This window comes from Mobula birostris, chromosome 8 (assembly GCF_030028105.1).
Source record: "Mobula birostris isolate sMobBir1 chromosome 8, sMobBir1.hap1, whole genome shotgun sequence".
In the NCBI taxonomy this organism is placed as follows: Eukaryota; Metazoa; Chordata; class Chondrichthyes; order Myliobatiformes; family Myliobatidae; genus Mobula; species Mobula birostris.
Window position 1 is genome coordinate 159,612,672 of NC_092377.1, and position 18,098 is coordinate 159,630,769.

Consider the following 18,098-nt stretch of genomic DNA (forward strand, 5'->3'; position numbering starts at 1 on the left):
TTTTTATCCTTAATGGAGCAAACAACTTTGTTATCTTTTTCTTCCTTGTCCCCTACATCTTTGGTCTGAGTGCTCCTGATCTCTGTCCCCTGCCTATCTTCCCTCACACACTGTCTACTAGCTTTCTCTATTTGTGAACTAACCTCCTCTCTCCTAGTCTCTTTAATTTGATTCCCACCCCCCAACCATTCTAGTTTAAAGTCACCTCAGCAGCCCTCGCAAATCTCCCCACCAGGATATTGGTCCCCCTAGGATTCAAGTGTAACCCATCCTTTTTGTACAGGTCACACCTGCGCCAAAAGAGGTCCCAATGATCCAAAAACTTGAATCCCTGTCTCCTGCTCCAATCTCTCAGCCACACATTTATCCTCCACCTCATTGCATTCCTACTCTCACTGTCACGTAGCACAGGCAGTAATCCCGAGATTACTACCTTTGCAGTCCTTCTTCTCAACTCCCTTCCTATTCTCCTTTCAGGACCTCTCCCCTTTTCGTACCTATGTCATTGGTACCCATATGTACCACGACCTCTGGCTCCTCTCCTTCCCACTTCAGAATATCTTGGATGCGATCAGAAATATCCCGGACCCTGGCACCAGGGAGGCAAACTACCATCCGGATCTCCGGACTGCGTCCACAGAATCGCCTATCTCACCCCCTTACTATCGAGTCCCCTATTACTACTGCCCTCCTCTTCCTTTCCCTACCCTTCAGAGCTACGGGGCTGGACTCTGTGCTGGAGGCACGGCCACTGTTGCTTCCCCCTGGTAAGCTGTCCCCTCCAACAGTACTCAAACAGGAGTACCTATTCTCAAGGGGTACAGCCACTGGGGTACTCTCTATTACCTGACTCTTCCTCTTGCCCGTCCTAACCGTGACCCACTTATCTGCCTCCCGTGGCCCCGGTGTGACCACCTGCCTGTAACTCCTCTCTATCAACTCCTCACTCTCCCTGACCAGACGAAGGTCATCGAGCTGCAGCTCCAGTTCCCTAACGCGGTCCTTTAGGAGCTGCATCTCGGCGCACCTGGTGCAGATGTGGACGTCCAGGAGGCTGGGAGACTCCAGGGCCTCCCGCATCCGGCGCTGAGAACAACAAACTGCCCTCACACCCATACTGCCCCTCTCCTCAAATAACAACAAAAAATGAATACCAAACCCTCTTTGCCTCGCCCGTTTCCACCTAAGCCCATTTAGCCGAAGCCTTAAGCTTTCACTCTGCTCCCAGCTCACTCCGCAGCCCGCAAACTACGCTGCCCGCTGTATAAGGCTCTGTTCCTTTTAAATCTTCCGCTCTTCACTGCCCGACATCAAACGCCTGCGCAGTCGCGCCTCTCTGAACACCGATGAAAAAAACTTGAAAAATTCAAAAATTGCTTCCTCCGCAGTCCCGCTCCAATTCTCAGACTTCCTTCTCCGAATTACACCCGAATCAGGATTTCTGTCCTTTTAAATCTTCCGCGCTTCACTGCCCGACGTCACACCTACGCAGTCCCGCCTCTCTGAACGCCGATGAAAAAAAAGCGAAAAGTTCAAAAACATAAACACGAGGATTTCTGCAGATGCTGGAAATTCAAGCAACACACATGAAAGTTGCTGGTGAACGCAGCAGGCCAGGCAGCATCTCTAGAAAGAGGTGCAGTCGACGTTTTGGGCCGAGACCCTTCGTCAGGACTAACTGGAAGAAGAGATAGTAAGAGATATGAATGTGGGAGGGGGAGGGGGAGATCGGAAATGATAGGAGAAGACAGGAGGGGGAGGGACGGAGCCAAGAGCTGGACAGTTGATTGGCAAGAGGGATATGAGAGGATCATGGGACAGGAGGCCTAGGGAGAAAGAAAGGGGGAGGAAAGACCAAGAGGATGGGGAAGGGGTATAGTGAGAGGGACAGAGGAAGAAAAAGGAGAGAGAGAAAGAATGTGTGTATATAAGTAAATAATGGATGGGGTACGAGGGGGAGAATCCATATGGGTCCTAGCTGTGCCTGTCTTTTTGTCGGCTTTGTGGAACAATCTATGTTCCAAACCTATTCTGGTATCTGTCCCCCACTTTTCCTTCGCTACATCGACGACTGCATTGGCGCTGCTTCCTGCACGCACGCTGAGCTCGTTGACTTCATTAACTTTGCCTCCAACTTTCACCCTGCTCTCAAGTTTACCTGGTCCATTTCCGACACCTCCCTCCCCTTTCTAGATCTTTCTGTCTCTATCTCTGGAGACAGCTTATCCACTGATGTCTACTATAAGCCTACTGACTCTCACAGCTATCTGGACTATTCCTCTTCTCACCCTGTCTCTTGCAAAAATGCCATCCCCTTCTCGCAATTCATCCGTCTCCGCCGCATCTGCTCTCAGGATGAGGCTTTTCATTCCAGGACGAGGGAGATGTCCTCCTTTTTTAAAGAAAGGGGCTTCCCTTCCTCCACCATCAACTCTGCTCTCAAACGCATCTCTCCCATTTCACGTACATCTGCTCTCACCCCATCCTCCCGCCACCCCACTAGGAATAGGGTTCCCCTTGTCCTCACCTACCACCCCACCAGCCTCCAGGTCCAACATATTATTCTTCGTAACTTCCGCCACCTCCAACGGGATCCCACCACTAAGCACATCTTTCCCTCCTGCCCCCCGCTTTCCGCAGGGATTGCTCCCTACGCGACTCCCTTGTCCATTCGTCCCCCCATCCCTCCCCACCAATCTCCCTCCTGGCACTTATCCTTGTAAGTGGAACAAGTGCTACACATGCCCTTACACTTCCTCCCTTACCACCATTCAGGGCCCCAGACAGTCCTTCCAGGTGAGGCAACACTTCACCTGTGAGTCGGCTGGGATGATATACTGCGTCCGGTGCTCCCGATGTGGCCTTCTATATATTGGCGAGACCCAACGCAGGCTGGGAGATCATTTCGCTGAACACCTACGCTCTGTTCGCCAGAGAAAGCCGGATCTCCCAGTAGCCACACATTTTAATTCCACGTCCCATTCCCATTCTGCTATGTCTATCCACGGCCTCCTCTACTGTAAAGATGAAGCCACACTCAGGTTGGAGGAACAACACCTTATATTCCGTCTGTGTACCAACCTGATAGCATGAACATTGACTTCTCAAACTTCCACTAATGCCCCACCTCCCCCTCGTACCCCATCTGTTATCTATTTATATACACACATTCTTTCTCTCTCTCTCCTTTTTCTCCCTCTGTCCCTCTCACTATACCCCTTGCCCATCCTCTGGGTCTTTTCCCCCCTCCTCCTTTTCCTTCTCCCTGGGCCTCCTGTCCCATGATCTTCTCATATCCCTTTTGCCAATCAACTGTCCAGCTCTTGGCTCCATCCCTCCCCCTCCTGTCTTCTCCTATCATTTTGGATCTCCTCCTCCCCCTCCCACTTTCATATCTCTTACTAGCTGTTCTTTCAGTTAGTCCTAACGAAGGGTCTCGGCCCGAAACATCGACTGTACCTCTTCCTAGAGATGCTGCCTGGCCTGCTGCGTTCACCAGCAACTTTGATGTGTGTTGCGAAAAATTCAAAAATGGCTTCCTCCGCACTCCCGCTCCGATTCTCGGACCTCCTTCTCCGAATTACACCCGAATCAGGATTTCTGTCCTTTTAAATCTTCCGCGCTTCACTGCCCGACGTCACACACCTGCGCGGTCCTGCCTCTCTGAACGCCGATGAAACCGAAAAATTCAGTTCCTCCGCACTCCCGCTCCGATTCTCAGACTTCATTCTCCAAATTTTATGACAAGATATATGGGAGTTTCCTCACACAAAGGAATGCTATTTGCAACTTGCTGTATGTTGATATCCCCATCAGATGTTGGGATTGAGCAGATGTTGGGACTTTCTAAAAAGCTTCCTTGCTGAGCTTCACAAGGAGGCTGCAGTAGGGCTGAGGTTTACAGCAGCGCCACTACTTCCTCTGAAGTTTGCGAAGATTCGACATGACATCTAAAACTTTGGCAAACTTCTGTAGATGTGTGGTGGAGAGTGTATTGACTGGCTGCATCACTGTCTGGTATGGAAACACCAATGCCGTTGAATGAAAAGTCTTACAAAAGTAGTGGGTACAGTCCTGCATGTCGTGGGTGAAGCCCTCCCCACCGTCAAGCCCATCTACATGAAATGCTGTTGCAGGAAAGCAGCATCCATCATCAGAGACCCCCACCGCCCGGGTTATCCTCTCTTTTCACTTCTCCGTCGGTTGTCCATCGAAATCCGATGACCATGTCCACTCCTTTAACGGTGAGATCTTTTGATGACTACACAGTCCTATCCAGGACCCACAAGCTCTATTGCAGGTGGGACGTGTTTATGTAGTAGTGGTGGCAACCATGGCTGTTATCAGGAAGAAGGTACAGGAGCCTCAGGACTCACAACACCAGGTTCAGAAACAGTTATTACACCTCAACCATCAAGCTCTGAATGAAGGGGGATAACTTCACTTGCCCCATCACCAAACTGTGCCCACACTTGTGGACTCACTTTCAAGGACTCGCTATTTCTCGATATTTATTGCATATTTATTTATTTATTATTATTTTTTCTCTCAGATCAAGCGGCTAAAACCTGAGGTATGGGTATGGGCAAGCACGTTAATTTCTCAATTGCTAGGAATTCTCAGCCTGTTCTAGTGGGGTTTAGTATTGTGGATTTCTGAAGATTTACATAGATATCGCTGTGTAGGCCTAATTGGTTAATGCTATTGTGTAGTGCCTTTGGGATGATACCAGTTGCAGATATTACCATTGGGATAATGTATGTACCCTGTTCATGTTCCAAAGTCTTTCAATTTCCTCTCTTAATTTCACTTATTGTGCAAATTGTGGTGAACTATCACTGCAGACAGTGAGGAGGCAGGTGGCGGTGAGGCTAGTTCAGGGGATGAGGTGGACATTGTGAGGTACAAGGTTTTCAAGCCACCAGGGAAGGAGGCAGAGCTCGTATTGCTACTGGAGATGGAGTGTGTGATTAGGAGAGGAGTCGATGTGGAAGAGTTTCGATGCCGTCCACCTAAACGGGGTGTGAGTTTGGACCGCTCCAAGTGCCGAGCCGATTTGGTGAGATCGAGAATGCCTTCAGACAGGGCAGCCCAGGCATACTGGAGCGCTGGGACCCAGGCATACTGGAGCGCTGGGACCCAGGCATACTGGAGCGCTGGGACCCAGGCATACTGGAGCGCTGGGACCCAGGCATACTGGAGCGCTGGGACCCAGGCATACTGGAGCGCTGGGACCCAGGTCCTACTACGTGGCAGTACTCGGTGCTTGTATAATTTGAATGCTGGCACAGATAGACTGGAAGCATGAGTGTCGGGTACAGAGGCGAGGGTCAGGCTGATTTTGCTCGCTCTCCCGAGGCTGTGAACTGAGCCAGCTCCTAGTGTGAAAACTGAGGACTGAGGCTTGGCTTGGGCCTACTCTGGCTGTTCCGAGAGTGGATCTGGGGACCCAGTCTAGTTCAGGATGCTGTTGGCTTGCTTCTATTGTTTGCATGGTATGTGTTTTCTCTCTCTCTCTTTTTCTCTGCGTAAGGATTTTTGGTCTTTTTTAAAATTGGGTGTTTCAAGTTTCTTGCTTTATGGCTGCCTGCAAGCAGTCAAATTTCAAGATGTACAATTTATACATTCTTTGATAATAAATATGCTTTTAATCTTTGAATCTTGAATCTTATTGATTTCTGTATGTTTTGTGTATTTGGAATGGCTAAAGTAAGTTGTTCTTGCTTGTTTATCCTGCAATATATCTGGATGATTATTATGGATTGTCCTATCTGTAACAATGGAACGGTTGTAATATAATTTGTGGCACTCTGACTCTAAAACTGGATCAGGCTTGTATTTATAGTCAGGTATGAATTCTTTTATGAGTTTGTATTTTAAAGCAGGATTTTGGTGAATGATGTTTGCCACTTGATTATGCCTGGGTAGATAATCAGATTGAGTTAAACTGCTGCAGGATCCTGTAAGTTTGTCAATAGATTGCTTTGGCAGGCCAGTAAAAAGTGTATTGCAGTAACCTAGTCTATCTGATATAAAGGTGAAAATTAGTCTTTCAGCATCATTACATGACAGGCCCATAGGTTCCTATCCATGCACCTGCCCAAATGTATTCTAAATATTGCTTTCTTCATACCTGCCTCAACCACTTTGTCTGCCAGCATATTTCATACAGTACTGTGTGAAGGTCCTAGGCACATATAGGTTGGGTGTCTAAGACTATTGCACAGTACTGTATTTATCAACGTGGAGCGAAGAGCGAGTTTGTAAATCTGGTGGGAACAAAGGATGTTAGGAATGGCGAGGGTGGAACACCACGCAAGAGGGGTGTGGCACAGGTGGCAGAGAAGGAGTCCCCGGGGCGGGGCTGGCACTGATACAGGAACACCCAGCCCTGAGACACCAGGCAAGGTCATTTGAATGCAAACAATTGGTTTATTGATCATTACAGAATGTCTCCCTGGTGCTTCCTGCACCCCCCTCCCCACTTCTCCCTTCCCCTTTTCCCAGCCATGATTCCCCTCTCCCTGCCCCCTTCCCACTCTCAGTCCCGAACAGAGACCCATATCAGAATCCGGTTTATTATCACTCACATATATCATGAAATTGTTTATTTTTGTGGCAACAGTACAGTGGGAAATTCGTAGGCACCCTAGCTATATACTGTATATGTGCCTGCGACTTCTGCACAGTGCTGTATGCGTTTCATCCTCCACATGAAGTTGCCTTTTAAGTCCTTATAGTCTCTCCTATCAGCTTAAGCCTGCGACCCTTGTTTTGATTCTGCTTCCCTGGGAAAAAGACAGCGTTTACTCTATCTCTGTCCTTTTTGATTTTTTACACCTCTCTGAGGTCACCCCTCACTCTCCTTCACTCCAAGGAGTAAAATCCAATAAAGCCTGCCCAACCTCTCCCTATAACTCAAGCCCTCAAGTCCTGGCAAGAATCTTCTTTGCACTCCTTCCCGGTTAATGGCATTTTCCCCTCTAACGAGATAATCCAAAATGGTCGCAATGTTGACTGTTTTTTCCTCTCCATAGATGCTGCCTAACTTCAGAGCTCCTTCAGCATTTTGTCCATGTGTCACTCTGGATTTCCAGCATCTGCAGCACTTCTTGTGTTTACAATATTCCCAGTTCAGGCTCATCCACGTCTTACACAACTGCAACACAATGTCCCGACTCCAATGCTGAGGGTGTTAAGTAGTGGCAGAAGAATTTCACATAATTTGACAGCCTTGGTACCGAAGTGACATGGTAACGTAGTGATTAGAGCAATGCTGTACAGTACCAGTGACCTATTCATAATTCTTGCTGCTGTTTATAGTTTGTTCATCCCCCTGTTTAATGTGTGGGCTTCCTCCGGGTGCTTTGGTTTCCCCCCACATTCCAAAGATGTACCGGTTAGTGGGGCAATTGGTCATTGTAAAATGTCTCATGATTAGGCCAGGGTTATATTGACGGTTGCTGGGCGGCATGGCTTGAACTGTGCTGTATCTCGATAAATAATAATTAATAAATAAATAATAATAAAATGAGTCCTGACAAAGGGTCTCGGCCTAATACGTCGACTGTACTTCTTCCTGTGGATGCTGTCTGGCCCGCTGCGTTCCACCAGCATTTTGTGTGTGTTGCTTAAATAATAAAATTAATATGTTGGAGATTCTTCAACCGCAGAGTGGTTGGGTTACTGGCATGGAGAACGCTAAATATCACCAAGGATAAGACCATAAGACATAGGAGCAGAGTTAGGCCATTCAGCCCATTGAGTCTGCTCTGCTGTTTTATTAGACTCCCCCCACTATAGGAAACATCCTCTCCAGGTCCACGCTATCTAGGCCTTTCAATATTCAAGAGGTTTCATTGAGATCCCGCTCCCCCCATTCTTCGAAACTCCATCAAGTACAGGCACAGAGCCATCAAACACTCCTCATACATTAACCCTTTCATTCCCGGGATCATTCTTGAAAATCTCCCCTGACCCCTCTCCAATGGCAACACATCCGTTCAGACACATTAGAGACCCAAAACTGCTCACAATATTCCAAAACGCATCTGACCAATACCTTATAAAGCCTCAAAGGTTTCATCCTTGCTTTTATATTCTTGTCAAAGGTTAAAGTAAATGTATTATCAAAGTGTGTATATCTCACCATATATTACCTTGAGACTTGATTTCTTGAAGACACTTACAGGAAAATAAAGAAATACAATAGAATTTATGAAAAGTTATACACAAAGACTGACAAGCAACCAATATGCACAGGAACGCAAAAGGTGCAAGTAAAAGTATAGGTAAATAAACTTTAATGCTCTTGAAATGAATGCGAATGTTGCATTTACCTTCCTTACCTCAGACTCAACCTGCAAGTTGACTCTTAGGGACCCTGCACTGCAATAGGTCTCCCAATTCAGGATTGAAGCTGGGTCGCTGGAGCTCTGAGATCGTGGTCATCACTGTGTTGCTATGCAACCCAGGGTGCACCACCATGTTGCTATGCGACCCAGAGTGCACCACCATGTTGCTATGTGACCCAGGGCGCACCACCATGTTGCTATGCGACCCAGGGTGCACCACCATATTGCTATGAATGGATAGACATGGGTAGAACGTTGCTCCCTGCCCCTCCATCATAAACTCGCCCATGGACTGGGCAGAGGGAGGGAATATCCTGAGCATGCAGTGGTGAGCTGAAGACAGAAAAATGCGAGGAGAAGGCGGCAGGTGATGGGAATAGGAAAGAGAGAGGAGGAAGCACATGGGAACCTGGCGGGAAGTGGCGGAAAGCAGTGACCGTCAGTTTGCAGGTTCTGAGAGAGTTTGCTGGATAACGTCCAGGCAGGAACTAACTGCCTGAACTTTGGGGAAGTGGGGAGAAACTTTAAGGGCAAAGGATAAGAAATCACTGTAGGAAAGCCTTTGGGATTTGGGAGAAAATTCCCGGGATGAGGCTGAAGCAGGAAGGCATGGTGGTGGAGCTACAGGAGGTGGGAGAGACTTTGGAGGAGTGCATGAGTCGATGGAGAAGGGAGGGGATGTCATCGGAGCAGCTAGTATGATCAGCAGCTGCAGACCCAGAGTGAAAATGTGAGGGTGAATGGGCAGGAAGGCACAGTACCAGCCCGAAGGGGTAGCCAGAGGACAGAAGGAGATGCTTTGCCTCAGAGGCAAACACCAGCTCGTGCAGCCGAGGCGCGACAGGACTGGCTTCTGTGTGGGGCTTCACCGCGGCCACATGAGGGCGGGAGCGTTAGCACTGCACTGCTCTGAATCCTGTTGCTGCAAACTTTGACCCCTGACTGACCCAGGACAGCAGCCTGTGAAGCAGCTCTGGCTGCAGCTGCTGTAAAGTGCAGCCAAACTGGGCTGCTCCAGCGCAATTCTTGTGTGCCGTGCATACTCTTTACCTTACCCCATCGCGCGCGCGCGCGCGCACACACACACACACACACACACACACACACGTACACATAGAGTACATACACGTGTAGATATTGATATATGCAGAGATACACAGAAACACCCACACATTGAGTATATGCAGACTGTTAAGTTCGAAGTTCTAAGTAAATTGAGTAGCAGTGTGTGTGTGTGTGTGTGTGTCTATTACTTTGAAATTCATTTCTATTTTATTGAGATACAACCTGAAACAGACTCTTCTGTCCCTCCAAGCCACACTGACCAGCAATCCCCCAATTGAACTCCAGCCTAATCACGCACAATTTACAATGACCATTTAACCTACCAACCGGTTCGCCTTTGGACTGTGGGAAGAAAGCGGAGCACCCAGGGGAAACTGACGCGGTCGCGGGGAGAACGTACAAACTCTTTACAGGCAGCGTCGGGAACTGAACCCGGGTCGCCTGCGCTGTAAAGCCTTGTGTTGACCGCTGCGCCACGGTGCTGCCCTTTTCTTGCAGGCATTCATATTAGAATAAAGACTACTACTACTACCTCGACTCAGGCCTAGGGGGCCGGCGTCGGGCACGATGACGGACTCTCCACTTCTCCCTCTCCATCATCAGTGTGTTCAGTTCATCTACATTAGCCGCACCGCTGTCTTCTAGGAGCGAATGTAGAATAAAGAAATAGAATAGAATCAATGAAAAACTACCACTGCCAAGCTAGCAAAGTGCAATAAAAAAGGCAAAGTGTGCAGACAAAAAAAGTAATAAATAACTCTGAGGATGTGAGCTGTAGGATCCTTGAAGGTGAGCCTGTAGGATGTGGAATCGGTTCAGAGTTGAGGTGAGTGAGGTTGTCCACGCTGATTCAGGAGCACACAGAGATAACAGACACGCGCGTGCGCGTGCACGGACAGACACACACAGATACATAGACTGACAGGGAGGACGACACAGTTGCATGTGAAGTTGTTTCACATACAAGCAGGAAGGAAGGTTCTGTCAGCTGCACTGACTCTGCAGCCCTGCTGAGTGTTCCATCTGCTACTCCATTCCACAGTTTCCCACTTGCTCTCCTGCTGCCTGTTTGCATAGATACCACATAGGAGTGGTGTTATTTAGAAAGCCTGAATGAGGGAGACAATTGACAAGTAGCTAACATAAGCCGCCCTCCCTCCACTCTCCTTCTCCGGGAGTATCTGCCGATTGGTTATTCCGGCTGAGCCTGGACTTGCAGTCACATTTTAAGTCTGAGCTGTTGCTGCTGCTGCTGGTTTGGTCGGTGGTGGGAGGGCGGGGGGGGAGAGAGAGGGTTTTGATGGAGCTCAGAAATATGATAATGATGCTCGAGTCTGACTGAAAAAAAAATCTAATGTACCACAGTGCCTGTAACATAGCTCAAAGAGAGGGAGGCAAGATGGCTGCCTGCAATGTCTGCTTCTGATGGAGAAATCAGAAACTGTTTCAGAGAAGTGTTGGAAAATAGAAGGTGTAGTGTAGGTATATTTCCAAAAAAGCTTTTGAAGGCTAATTTTTTTTTAAAAAAAGACTTGTGTGCCATGTTATGTGTCCATTTCTTCTAGATGTATTAATGGACTGCTAATTATTCACTAAAACACCAATTTTAAAAATAGATTATTCATCATTCTTTATTACAAATGTATCTCTTAGCTCAGTAACCATTTGTCAAGTTCATTTTTATGGCAATGTTCATTGGTGGGGTCTCGTTAGGGACTGACTTCACTGTCGCATTCATTAATTGATTTTTTTTATTTGTTTGATTCTATTTTTCCCTGCAGGTGGGGAGCAAGGACAACACAAAGGCCCAAAGACAAAAGCAAGAACTGGTTGAAAAGGTAAATGAACTGTTTTTTTCTCTGTCAAAGCTTCACTCTCTCCCATGAAGTGTTTTTTTCCACGTTAAGAGGATGAAGAGTGCTCTGCTTCCTGGGGAAAGTGTGTGGGAAAAAAAACAGGGAGGCAGAGAGGCAAAAAAAGGTCTTTAATTTCTGATGAGCACTCCTGATTGTCGTGTTGTATTCTTTTTGTGAAGAAGCGGTTGAAACACATTCCACTGAGCCCAAGTGCACATTGATCAGGCAAGTCAGGAATATGTAGGTCTTTTCTTTGGTAGGTTATCATTGTGTAGGGTAGCATACTGTCGCCCAGGGTAATTATGCACAAACAAAAGGAGTTCCAAATCACATATGCTCCCATTTGATGTTGTTATTGCATCAGAATGTATACAAGAACTGCCGTGAAAATGTAAGCAAAGTCTGTGCAAAGGAAAAAGGCACGGCAACACTCCAACAATGTGTAGATGAACAAATCTGAAATTTCCAACTATAATTCCACAAAGTGTGTGCTGTTATTCTGTGGCATTTTGGGCCAATTTTTCAGATGGCTTTTACCACAGCACTGTTTGATTTTGTGCCTTTAAGGTCCAGTGCTGGAAAACAACAAATTTTATATCATCTGTCACTGATCTTGATTTTCTTCAGTATGGAAAAAGGGGCCAAGATTTTCCTTAACAATCTGTCTGCCCCGTGAATGTTGAATCTTATTTGCTTCCCCTTACAGCTGATGTATTTGGGTTTCCGAGCAACGTTCTGGTTAAATGTTAACCCATCAAAACTTTCAGGACATAGTGTGCTGGGGAGTGTAAGCTCGGATGTTGGAGTGAGACACCGGGAGTCCGTTCTCCTGCTTAAAGGAATGGCAGATTCCATCTGAGTTTAAAGAGTTAACAGACGGTTTTTTTCCTCTCTCTGGGTAATGTGATAAGGGGGTTGTCTAGAGGGGACTTTGTTACGATGAGGCTGAATCCTTTTGCTCTTTCCCCAATGCATGCATATTCCAATTGTTGTTTTCCCCCTTTTGTGCAAGAACTTCAAAACTGCACCAGCTGGAATTTGTGCGGCAACTGTGGATGGTGATTTGCATTAATTAGCTGAATTGTTTTACAGTGCAGACCATTTACGCTTTGACAGCCAAACTGACAGGCCTCTTAATTTGATGAGTCAGCACTTGGTTGTTCTCTTACTTGCGTTTGCCAGTGATTGACTGGGAAGCAAAACCATTAGAATTTCCAAGGCTTGGTCCTGCTTTGACCCATGTCCCCAAGAGAAGGGCACTGTTAAATTAAGAGTCAATACTTTTGTTTTGGGGGGGGGTAGGGAGCTTTGTATGCAAAGTAATGCACACTTAACCAAAAAGTCGTCCAGAAGTGAGATTGGCTTGGTTGTCTTTCCCCTGGATTCTTTCCGCTTCCTCGCTACTGGCAGTCTGTAAAAAAACGGAGGTGTGAAATGGTGAGGTTTAAGTGACGGCTGGTTATTTAGTGACGTTGCATAGATAAACTCTGACAACAGTGTGAATTTACAACTTGCACCTGCAGTCTGCAATAGGGGCAAGAGGTATTTGCTATGAAATATTCCACAACAATTGAATTAAGTGATCACTTGTAAGCTGAATTTTGCTGCTTTTTAAACTGAAGTCATCCTCTTTCCCGCACCCGCCAAACTCCTTTGCAGCTCCTTTCCAGAGCTACAGGACTATATCCAAATGGCACGAATAGGCAGGAGGGCTGGCAGCCACACAGCACGGAAGTGGTTCTTGGATTATGGAGCTCGTACTGTAATGATATTTAGCTGTAACACTCACGTGGTGTAGGGGGCCCTGTGGAAAGGTTAGCGGGATGGCATGCGAGCTGTTTGGCAGGCATATTTGGCAATCATGCTGGCTGCAAGCACATGGCTCTGAGGTTTACAAACACTACTCCTGCACACGTCACCCGTGAGTCATCATATAAGCGAATGTGCTACAGGATCCGAACAGGAGGTGCATTATGCTTCTGCTGGTCAGAATGAGGATCATAATTCGCTATTGGCACAATTATTCTCCCCCCCCCCCACCCCCCAGTAGAGAGAGTAGCTTTGACACGCTTCAGATGCGTTCCATTTGAAATCCATTCCTTCTTGGAAATGTGTACATGTTTCCCCCGGCATCCGAAGGTAGAGCGTTCCTATGAAACGGTTCGTATGCCGGAATGTCGTATAGCAAAGAAGCAATTACCATTTATTTATATGGGAAAATTTTGTGAGCGTTCGCAGACCCAAAAATAACCTACCAAATCATGCCAAATAACACATAAAGCCTAAAATAACAGTAACATATAGTAAAAGCAGGAATGATATGATAAATACACAGCCTATATAAAGTAGAAATACTTTTCCACAATCATTGCCTGAACTGTTCTCCGTAGTGAAAATCTCACACAAGCGCTCTCGGCGGAAACATGGCGCAAGTGCTCTCCAGTAACCTTCAAGCTATGAAGCTGCCAAATCATGCCAAATGACACATAAAAATACACACCCTGTATAAAGCAGAAATAATGTATGTACAGTGTAGTATCACTTACGGGAATCGGGAAGACAGCAAGCACACTGATGATGGTGTGTTAGACTGAGTTGTCGGAGGTTGGGGTGGTGCAGTGCCCCCACCCTCCGGGCAGCGAACCGGGCGGCACCTAATTAATTAGCATGTTTGTTTCGGCTTTTTTCTTAAAGATGTGCTGTGTGCCTCCCGGCTACCGCTGTATTCTCCGCGAATCAGTATCTGTCCGCGGCCTGGGGGTTGGGGTGGTGGGACACTGGGGTGTCATCTCATCGTCGTCTGTTTCCATTAGAGCAGGCAGCTCATCTTCTTCTATGCCTGCCTGCCTCGATGTCGAAGGCCGAGGTTCGTCGTCTGCTGTGGCTGATGTGGAAGGCTTGCTTGACTGCTGAGCCTCGCGCATTTTTCTATCATACAGTTCTTTGTAAGGAGTCAAACCATCTTGCAAGTATGTCCTAAACCGACGTACCCTTTCAAAATTAAAGTTGTACTTTATCATTACTCATTCGGTTTCGGTTGTTATCTTTTCCTCTTCCAATTGCATCAGCTCTTCATCTATCAGTTCTTGGTCATGGGATGCCAAATCCTCTTCAACATCATCTTCGTCAGCTTCCACAAGCCAAACTCACTTTGTCCTTACTTCGTTCACCACGATCAAAACGCTTAATTATGTCTAGTTTTACGCTAAGTGTAACACCCTTACGAGCTCTTTCAGGCTTTTCTGATACCATAGAACTCATCTTGCAAACGGCTGCTCACAGGCACATGTTTAAGCAATGCCGGCGAGAATGCCGTTCCGAATCCGAGGGAGAGCGGCTGCTCGGGGCGCGCGCTGCCTTTTATCGCACGCTGCTTTTTTTCGTAACAATGAAAACACCTTCTGTTAGCGAAAGCAGGGAACTAATGTAGGTCTTTCGTAACAGTGAGGTTTCGTAAAGCGAGCGTTCGAAAAGCGGGGGACACCTGTATCTGATGGCAAACCTTCTCCAACAGTTGTGTCTTGTCAGTGAGTAGTTTTGCAAGGTTAAGATTAAGGTGAAGCTTAAAGTTAAAAGGTGAAAAATGGAGAGTGAAAGTTCTTATTTTCTGGATCAAAGTTTGTTTCATTTTCAGCTTTGATTGTCACACACTCAATGTCTTAGGAACAGCCGCTTCCTCTCCGCCGCCAGATTTCTGAACAGACAATGAACCCAAAAACACTACCTCATGAATTTTAAGCAACATACATCAAAGTTGCTGGTGAACGCAGCAGGCCAGGCAGCATCTCTAGGAAGAGGTACAGTCGACGTTTCGGGCCGAGACCCTTCATCAGGACTAACTGAAGGAAGAGCTAGTAAGGGATTTGAAAGTGGGAGGGGGAAGGGAAGATCCAAAACGATAGGAGAAGACAGGAGGGGGAGGGATGGAGCCAAGAGCTGGACAGGTGATAGGCAAAAGGGATATGAGAGGATCATGGGACAGGAGGCCCAGGGAGAAGGAAAAGGGGGAGGGGGGAAAAACCCAGAGGATGGGCAAGGGGTATAGTGAGAGGGACAGAGGGAGAAAAAGGAGAGAGAGAGGGAGAAAAAGGAGAGAGAGAGAAAGAATGTGTGTATATAAATAAATAACGGATGGGGTACGAGGGGGAGGTGGGGCATTAGCGGAAGTTAGAGAAGTCGATGTTCATGCCATCAGGTTGGAGGCTACCCAGATGGAATATAAGGTGTTGTTCCTCCAACCTGAGTGTGGCTTCATCTTTACAGTAGAGGAGGCCTGGATAGACATATCAGAATGGGAATGGGACGTGGAATTAAAATGTGTGTTGCTTGAATTTCCAGCATCTGCAGATTTCCTCGTGTGTACCTCATGAATTTTGCTCTCTTTTTGCTCGATATATTTAATATATAAATGTCTATAGACTTATATCTTTATATATTTATTGTATTTTGTAGCATATTTTTAATGTATTGCTGCTGAAAATCAGCAAATTTCATGACTTACGTCAGTAACAATAAACCTAATTCTGATTCAGTTGAAGAATGCATGGTTTGGCCACAGGTTAAGTTTTGCAAGGCTTGATTGTGTTGTATTAGGCAGGGAGAGGGAGAATGAAATAGGTTCAGCAAAGTGAAAAGACTTGAATGAGTCAAAAAGCACATTGGTTGTTTGTCTGCCCTGTTGGGTGTGGTCTTTCACTGATTCTGTTATGGTTCTTGGATTTACTGAGTTATGCCTGCAAAAAAATGCATCTATCTATATATATAGCTAGGGTGCTGTACTTGTCAATGTGGAGCAGAGTGCGAGTTTGTAAATCTGGTGGGAGCAAAGGATGTTGGGAATGGCGAGGGTGGGGCGCAGTGGGAGGGGTGTGGGACAGGTGGTAGAAAAGGAGTGCTGGGGTGGGTTGGGCTGGCGCGGGTGCAGGTGCAGACACACCCAGCCCTGAGACACCGGGCAAGGTAATTTGATTCCCAGCAATTGGTTCATCAGTCCACAATGGAGACCCACATCAGAGACAAGTTTATCATCACTCACATACATCAGATGAAAATTGTTTATTTTTTGCATCAGCAGTACAGTGCAATACATAAAATTAATGCAGTACTGTGCAAAGGTCTTGGACACCCTAGCTATATATATGTGCCGAAGACTTTTGCACAATACTGTATATGGTGACATTTGTGCACTTTGATAATAAACTTACTTTGAACCTTGAAAAGTTCCCTGCCATACCCAAGAAAGGTAAATGTGCCTCTCACTAAAGTGTGCTTGAATCTGACTTATTTTTTAACCCTGGAAACTTAAAATGATATCATTCTGACCATTATTTCATCCACTTGACAATACTTCTTCTTGGAGTCCCCACCCCACCAAAACTCTGAGTCCTACACATTATAGGGTGCCACGTGTATTAAAGACGCCCCAGTAGCATAAACGGTTAGCGTGGCACCATTGCAGCTCAGGCGTCAGAGCTTGGCGTTCAGTCCTGGTGTCGTTTGTGAGGAGTTTGTACATTCCACTCTGTGAATGCTTGGGTTTCCTCTGGCTGCTCCGGTTTCCTCCCAGAGTCTAAAGATGCATCGGTCAGTAGGCTAATTGGACATTGTAAATTGTCCTGTGATTAGGCTGGGGTTAAATAGGTATGTTGCTGGGTGGAGTGGCTTGTTGTGTTGGAAGAGCCTGTCCCTCACTATAACCCTAAGTAAAAAATTGAAGATTAAGACTAATTTCAGTCCACTTGTAGTCAGATTGTGGTACAAGTCCCAGTTCTGTCTAAGAGCCGCAATTAGACATACGATACAAACAGCACACAGATGGATATGGTTAAGGATTACATAGTACACTGTTCACCAAACGTATGAGGAGTTCACCTCAGAAGGGATTTATTGGGTTAAACCTATTGATGTCCGACAAAGAAAATAGTATATGCTTCACAGCACACCATGACCATGTATTTCAATCTGCTCGTTAATATTCACTCAGTGGCCACTTTATTCGTTACCTCCTGTACCTAATAAAGTGGCCACTGAGTATTTATACGTGGTCTTCTGCTGCTGTAGCCCATCCACTTCAAGGTTTGATGAGTTGTGCCTTCAGAGATGCTCTTCTGCACACCACTGTTGTAATGTGTGGGTATTCCGGTCAGCTGAACCAGTCTGGCCATTCTCCTCTGACCCCCTCATTAACATAGTCATAGTCATACTTTATTGGTTCCGAGGGAAATTGGGTTTTGTTACAGTTGCACCAACCAAGAACAGAGTATAAATATAGCAATATAAAAACCATAAATAATTAAATAATAATATGTAAATTATGCCAGGAAATAAGTCCAGGATCAGCCTATTGGCTCCGGGTGTCTGACCCTTTAAGGGAGGAGTTGTAAAGTTTGATGGCCACAGGCAGGAATGACTTCCTATGACGCTCTGTGTTGCATCTCGGTGGAATGAGTCTCTGGCTGAATGTACTCCTGCGCCCAACCAGTCCATTATGTAGTGGATGGGAGACATTGTCCAAGATGGCATACAACTTGGACAGCATCCCCTTTTCAGACACCACCGTCAGAGAGTCCAGTTCCATCCCCACAACATCACTGGCCTTATGAATGAATTTGTTGATTCTGTTGGTGTCTGCTACCCTCAGCCTGCTGCCCCAGCACACAACAGCAAACATGATTGCACTGGCCACCACAGACTCATAGAACATCCTCAGCATCGTCCGACAGATGTTAAAGGACCTCAGTCTCCTCAGGAAATAGAGACGGCTCTGACCCTTCTTGTAGACAGCCTCAGTGTTCTTTGACCAGTCCAGTTTATTGTCAATTCC

General features: G+C 46.5%; 1 protein-coding gene across 2 annotated transcripts in view; it reads left to right on the forward strand.

Moving 5' to 3' along the window:
- The window catches only part of LOC140201867 (methylcytosine dioxygenase TET3-like), a 330,696-nt gene that overhangs the window by 77,898 nt on the left and 234,700 nt on the right, over nucleotides 1-18,098 (forward strand). Inside the window, exons 1-2 of one of the 2 annotated variants that reach the window (XM_072266614.1) lie at nucleotides 10,731-10,897; nucleotides 11,201-11,257. In XM_072266614.1, the coding sequence (XP_072122715.1) occupies nucleotides 10,832-10,897; nucleotides 11,201-11,257 (123 nt within the window). In that variant the 5' untranslated portion in view covers nucleotides 10,731-10,831. Of the gene's footprint in view, nucleotides 1-10,730; nucleotides 10,898-11,200; nucleotides 11,258-18,098 lie in introns of those variants that run through there. The other variant, XM_072266613.1, reaches the window with a different exon arrangement.